We start from the raw sequence: 7143 nt of genomic DNA, 5'->3' as shown, positions 1-7143 counted from the left end.
GCAGCCACAAAACCAAACTGAGTTAGATACCAGTTCTTCTCCACTTTCTCTGTGTTCTCACAGTGTCCTGTGCACAACTTTCATAGGAGTTTTAGTGCCTTTAGTTTTCACACTGAGCTTTCTTAACCATCCTCTCCCTACACACCTCTCTCCCTGTTCAGTGTTTGGCTCCTACCAGGGTCTGTAAATATTCAGAGTTAACATAGCTGCTGCCTTTGGAGGTGAACTTTTAACCCCTGGTCCTGCAGTAGCAAGAGGTATGGAACCTTCCCTGCTGGCCCTGCACTGGAGTGGGCTGCAGTCTCAGAGGAGACACATAACATGTACACACACACACACACACACACACACACACACACGCCTTGACATTTATAACATGGCTTATCTCTGTAATTGAATTATAGCAGGTTTTTTTCTCCTAATGGCATATATTGGAGTTTGCCAAGATGTCATTCATATATGCCATATCTTTGAAACCCATTTTTTCCTAAACAATGTAGAGCAAAGGTCATTTTTTCACAGATACTGACTTATCCTTCCAAAGACACCATCTTTGGGATGGCACCGTAAATGTGTAAAAATCCATCAGAAGCAGGGCGCCATGACTGGGATAGCAAATGCAAACATGTTACATATAATATACCTCAATTTGCACTGTTAGCATACTGTACAGATTAATTGGCATTAAAACTACCATTAAACAGTGAAGTCTTGAGTGATTTCAGTTAGTAGAACATGTGATTCCTGTATTACACCATATATAAATATGACTTCTCTGCTTTTAATCCTGAATTCTTTTCTTACCAATAACTTGGCATGGTAAGTCATTCTTCTTAGCCAACAAGCAAACTAGTTAATTTCATTTTTTTTAATGTTTTAATGGCTAATTTATTACATGACCTAAATTTTAATTTTTTACTAAAAAGTTTTTAGTAAAATTTTTATTAAAATGTTAACTGCTAATATTATGTTGATTCTTTTAACCTATGTTGATTGATATTAATTACTTTTTTGGTTATTTTGCTTTGTCTAGTTTAGAAAACCAGGCCTGGGTTTTAAAGGACAGCATCACTGACTTGTAAAGGAAACCAAACCTTTGGTGGAAGTCCAGCATATGAAGATACAGAAACTGCTGCAGTTGATTCACAATGGGAACCACAAGTGACGAGATGGGGTCTGTGGAACAGACCTCGTCCTCCTCCTTCAACCCTTTGTGTTTCGAATGTGGCCAGCAGCACTGGACGCGGGAAAACCACCTGTACAATTACCAGGATGAAGTAGATGACGACCTGGTCTGCCATATCTGCCTTCAGCCTCTGCTGCAGCCGCTGGACACTCCCTGTGGACATACCTTCTGCTGCAAGTGCCTCAGAAACTTCCTACAGGAGAAGGATTTCTGTCCGCTGGACCGGAAGAAACTCCACTTTAAGTCGTGTAAGAAGTCTAGCATTCTGGTTCATAAACTCCTGGACAAATTGTTGATTTCATGTCCATTTTCTTCAGTGTGCCATGATGTGATGCAGCGCTGTGACCTAGAAGGCCATCTTAAGAACAGGTGAGCAAGAGAAAGGGAGAGCGTGGCTCTAGGCTTTGTGGAAAGGCTGCGCAAGCAGACAGAAATCAGAAACATGAATATAAAACCTAGACAGAAAGTACCATTTTATACCTATCAGTATTTTTTTTTAAATAATATTTACTTACTTATTCTGCTGTGTGGGACCTTAGTTGTGGCCATGTTGTATCCATTGCAAGTCTTAGTTGCAGCATGCGGGATCTAGTTCCCTGACCAAGGATCAAACCCAGGCCCCCACCAGGGAAGTCCCCCTATCAGTGTTTTTGGTGGTATAATATGAAGTTGTTATATTCACATGGGTAGCAGGATATGCAAGGCAGTTTCACAGTTTATTTCAAAACTGGAACTGTCAGTATCATCTTACCTAGCATTTCATCCTAAGGACATAATCCAAAAGGAGGGAACGTTGTATATAAAGATGTTCATTGCAACCTTGTGCAGAGTTCAATAAATTGGGGTCAAGCTAATTACTTAACAGTGGTCCATCAGTGCATCGGGATAACTATGCAGCTGTTAAAAATGACAATATTGCTACAACATGGAAATGGGCACAGGCACACCTCAGAGATGTTGCGGGTTGGGTTCCGGACCACCACTATAAAGCGAACATCAGGGAGCATAACACCACGGGTCACAGGAACTTTCTGGTTTCCGAGTGCTTATGAAAGAAGTTATGTTTACACTGTGCTGTGCTCTAGGAAGGGTTCAACAGCATTAGGTAAAAATGTACCCACCTTGATTGAAAATCCTTTACTGCTAGGAAAGAAAGCCATCATCTCATGACACACAGGACTGCCACAATTTGTAAAACATGGAGTATCTTTGAAGCACAGTAAAGGACGTGCGGTAAAATGAGGTCTGCCTGTATCCATGATTTCATTCTTTAAAATCTTATAAAATTCTATGTTCAGGAACTAGACTGAACAAGAACTAGAGGTTGGAAACATTTTAGTAGGGGTTTTTGTTCTACTAACAAAGGCTTTTTAAAGGGTGAAGTAATCTGTTCAGCTGATTGTTTAGTGAGTTTTTATCATTTGACTTTAATAAAAGACTTGTTCTTTAACATTGTTTATACACTTTGGGAAGGGTTAAAACTTACCTTTTCTTAGATATAATCATATAAAATGACCAAAATAAATGTATTGATGTCTACATTTCATAGTTAAACCACTTGTGCAGTGTAAATCTGCAGTAACTGTGAATAACAAGGCTTAATGTAAGATACTGGATTTAGAAATAATATAGTATAAGTCTGGTATAGAACAGCTTGTCACTGTACTCACACTTGAAATCATAGAGTTGAATCTAAGCTCATCCCCTCACTTTACAAATCAGGAAACTGAGTCACAGAGAGTTGGAGATAGGTAAAAGCATGGTTAGACTTAAACTTCATTGTTCCTGCTTACTGTTCTGCCATACCATGCTGGCCTTACGCAGAGTGAATCCCATTCTCTGCTGTGTGGTAGTAAACATTTGATATATATGGGAATATGTGTTCATTCTGATCCTAAATATCAGTGTATACAATGAGTGTACTGATTAGAAATAATTTACATTTATGAGAAAGAATGAGAAGATTTACAAAGGAATTGCTTAAACTTAAGCTCCACTGAACTAAGAGTGGGATAAATGTGTACACTTTTGAAAATGCATGTGGTGTTTTCCTTTGATCACCAGCAGGCATAGAATCTGAACACAGTAACAGAGGCTTCCTGGAAACTGACCCAGACTTTTGAGTCTGCTGTCTGGTTCAGGCCTGGTTGTGGCTGAGGTTGAAGATTTTAGGCTTTTCCGTTTTCTCTCAGTAGAAGTATTCTTTTTAAGAAATGTTTCTTTTCTGGCTCTTATGAACGTCAGTTTTGGGATATTAGAGGAACTGAACAGAGTCTCAGTTAATTATTTTGATAGCAGTAAGATAAAAATTACACAATTATTGTAGCAATGTTTACTTAAAATGCATACAAGAATTTAATATGTAGTTGAAGTATCATGAATTTTTTCTGTCAAACTGTTATGTTGATGATGTAAAAACTTGGGAACTGCAAACTGTCCCTTCACTTATAGGTTGATAAAAGCTAAGCAGTTATGTCGAGTTGAAAGTTCCATTTTCCAAGTGTGCTTATTAATATCTGAGCTACTAATTTAATCATTTCCAAAATGTGTTAGGCTTGTGTTTTGAAAGATAACACTGAAAAAGGTGAATGATTTAAAAAGGTGAGGTGACTTGCTTGATGTAAAGAGCTAAGAGTGACTGCTGATTATCAAAATTAGAACTAACGTTTGTTCAGTTAAGTTGTTAATCTGTGTTCTGGTTATCTATTGTTTGGTTGCTAAGTCATATCTGACTCTTGCAACCCCATGTCCACCAAGCTCCTCTGTCTATGGGATTTCCCAAGCAAGAATACTGGAGTGGGTTGTCATTTCCTTCTCCAGAGATCTTCCTGACCCAGGGATCAAACCAGTATCTCTTGCATTGGCAGGCAGATTGTTTACTGTTGAGCCACCAGGGAAGACCCTGATTTCACTTACCTATTGCCTGACTGACCTCACAAATGTTAAATGTCAGTATTGGTGAGAAACCAACCACTGCAAATATAACCAGATAAAAACAGTGAGCGCATGGAAACATATTCCACTCATCGATTCGGTGAGTCCCAGGGACTCAGGGCATAGCAGGACTGGCTTGTCTCTGCTCTGTCCACTCTGGGTCACAGCTGAGAACTGAAAGCCCAGGACTGCAGCCATTGGCATTGGAGTGTTTACATCCAGGACAGAAGCTTCATTCACGTGTCTGGCACATTGATGGAGGTCACAGGAGGCATGGGCTCAGGCAGGACTCGTCCACAGGAGAGCCTCCAGGTGCCTCTCCAGCACAGTGGCCTCCAGCTACGTTAAGTTCTCACATGGGTTCCAATAAATTTGGAGAAGCTGCATGGCCTTGTATGGTCTAGCCTTCAAGTCACATAGCATCCCTTATGCTGTCAGTCATAAGACCCCCCAGATTTGAGGCATAAACTTCCCTTTGTGGGGAGAGAACAAAAAATGTGCAGTCATGTAAAACCAGCACAAACTAGCAATAAGGGTGATGTCATGAGACACAGAATTATGATAATTTTATTAGCAGAAATAGTTTGTTAAATCTGGTAGTTTTGAGTGCAAAATTACCTTCCCTATTTGAACAAAATTCTACTCTTAAGAAATCTGCTTCAGTTTGAGAACAGCTGACATTTTGTCCTAGGGCTAAGAGTAAAACATTTGTGAAAGATGACTGTATTTTTAAATAAAATTACTAGTTATTAACTGATTATATATTAGGAAAGCAATGAAAAATTTTAGAAGACATGGAAAAGTGTTCATCTTTGAAGGGAGAACTAAAGCCCTCAAGAAATATTACATATACTGTATGACGCATGTAACATTTTAGTAATTGCCTTATGAAGTTCTGCCAAGCAACATCAACTGTGAGGATTCCTCTTCCCCTCTCAACCCCATCCTGCCTTATCCTCAGCAATTTAACATTTAAAGCTTATGGTAATTGAAGTGATAATTTTTTTTAAATTGATCATTTGTGCCCTAGTTTATGGCAAAATTCAGAACCATTTTTTCTTTTCCTCTTAGAACTTGAGTTTAACAGTATTCTAAAAGAACGTACAATACAGAGAAAAACTTCAAAGAAGTCTTTCTGTGCTGAGAGCTTCTCTAGTTAAGTTAACATGGTTTTGAGCCTTTACGGGTCAGGGTGCGCTGAGAGAAGATTGCTCTTTTAAATTCAGTTTGTAACTTAGAAGTTTGTGTCTAGCACATGCTCACCAGCATTTTTTTGTCCTACATGATGTAAAAAACAGATATATATTTGTAAATCGTATCCAGTAAGGGTCTAGTATCCAGAATATATAAAGAGTTCTTACAACTGAACAAAAACTCAATACAATTTTAAATGGTCAAAGGATTTAGGTAGATATTTCTCCAGAGAAGATATGTAAATGGCCCATAAGCTCATGAATAAATGCTTAACGTCACTAGTCCATTTTAAAAGTGATTGTCTTTTTGTAAGTTTTAAACAGTCTCTGTGTATTCTGACCCTTATTAAATATGTGGTTTGCAAGTATTTTCTCTTATTCTGTCAGTTGCCTTTTCATTTTCCTGTGCCCTTCGAAGGACAAACAAGTTTAATTTTTATGAAGTCCATTTTATCTTTTCTTTCTTTGCTTGTAGTTCTGGTGTCATAGCTAAAAAAACCACTGCCTAATCCCAGGTAATGAAGCTTTGCGCCTGTTTTCTTCTAAGACTTTTACGCTTTTAGCTCTTACATTTGGGTCTTTGATCCAATTTGAATTGTCATTGGAGAACATGTGTATGATTTAATACTTTAAATTTTATTGAGGCTTTTTGTTTTTAGTGGCCTAGCACACAGTCTGTCTTGGAAAATATTCCATTTGTACACAAGGTGTGTTCTACTGTTGATGGGTGGAGTGTTCTATAGATTTATCTTAGGTCTAGTTGATATATAATATTGTTAAAAGTCTCTCTTCTTTTCCTTATGTCTAATTATTCTATTCATTATTGAAAGTGGAATGGAGACATCCTAGGCTTTTTTTTTTCTTTTTTTTAAAAACTATTATTTTTTTCCTCTAATTCTGTCATTTTGAACTTCATGTAAATACTTTGAGGGTCTGCTATTGTGTTTGTTTATAATTGTTATAGTTTTGTGAAAAATCAAACCCTTTTCATTATTGTAGAATGTTCTTTGTCACTAGAAAGTATTTTTGTCTTAAAGTCTCCGTTGTCTGAAATTAGTATACCCATTCAACTCTTGATGTTGTTTGCTTGTATATATTTTTCTCTCCTGATTTAAACCTATTTGTATCTTTGAAATGTGTCTCTTGTAGACAGTATATAGTTGGATCCTGTTTCTTTTTAATCCATCCTGCCAATTACTGGTTTTTGATTGGAGTGTTTAATTTATTTATATTTGATGTAATTACCAACAAGATAGAATTTATATATTTTTTATTTTATTTGTTTATATATATCATTTCTTTTCAGTTTCTCTAAAGGTTCATCTACTTCTTCCCCTGTTCTTGTTAAATAATATTTCCAAGAATGCCATTTTAATTCCTTTGTCGTTTCTGTTCATACCTGTTTTTTGAATTATTTTCTTAGTGGTTGCCTAAGGGATTACAATTAACATATTAACTTCAACAGTCCAGTTCAGATTAGTATGGACTTGATTTCACTGGTACACAAAAATTTAGCTCACATGTACCTTCTGCTGAAACTGTCATTTTTCTTAAATAAATGCATTCCAGATTGCTACTGAACCCTGGCTTATTTCCAGAGTTCAGTAATAGTTGGTACTGAACAATTTTTCCCAGTGTTCGCATGGCTTTATGGAGGAGAGGCTTTTCGGATACCCCAATCTAACAATTTTACTAATGCCATTTAAATTGATTTTTGCATGCTATAATCCGTAACTATTTTTATCATTTTTATTGGTTCTAAGATGCTCATATTCATTGAGCTTCATTAAGTGCCCGGCATTGTGCTGGCACTTAATCATGAGCTATTGT

General features: G+C 37.1%; 1 protein-coding gene across 1 annotated transcript in view; it reads left to right on the top strand.

Annotated features, from left to right (window-relative positions):
* Positions 1–1027: 1027 nt before the first annotated feature.
* The window catches only part of LNX2 (ligand of numb-protein X 2), a 40060-nt gene continuing 33944 nt past the window's right edge, over positions 1028–7143 (top strand). Inside the window, exon 1 of the mRNA XM_010851216.1 lies at positions 1028–1555. Coding sequence (XP_010849518.1) covers positions 1149–1555 — 407 coding nt within the window. The 5' untranslated portion in view covers positions 1028–1148. The remainder of the gene's footprint in view (positions 1556–7143) is intronic.

Source organism: Bison bison, unplaced genomic scaffold (assembly GCF_000754665.1).
Source record: "Bison bison bison isolate TAMUID 2011002044 unplaced genomic scaffold, Bison_UMD1.0 scf7180017864299, whole genome shotgun sequence".
In the NCBI taxonomy this organism is placed as follows: Eukaryota; Metazoa; Chordata; class Mammalia; order Artiodactyla; family Bovidae; genus Bison; species Bison bison.
This window is presented reverse-complemented; position numbering and strand designations above follow the sequence as displayed.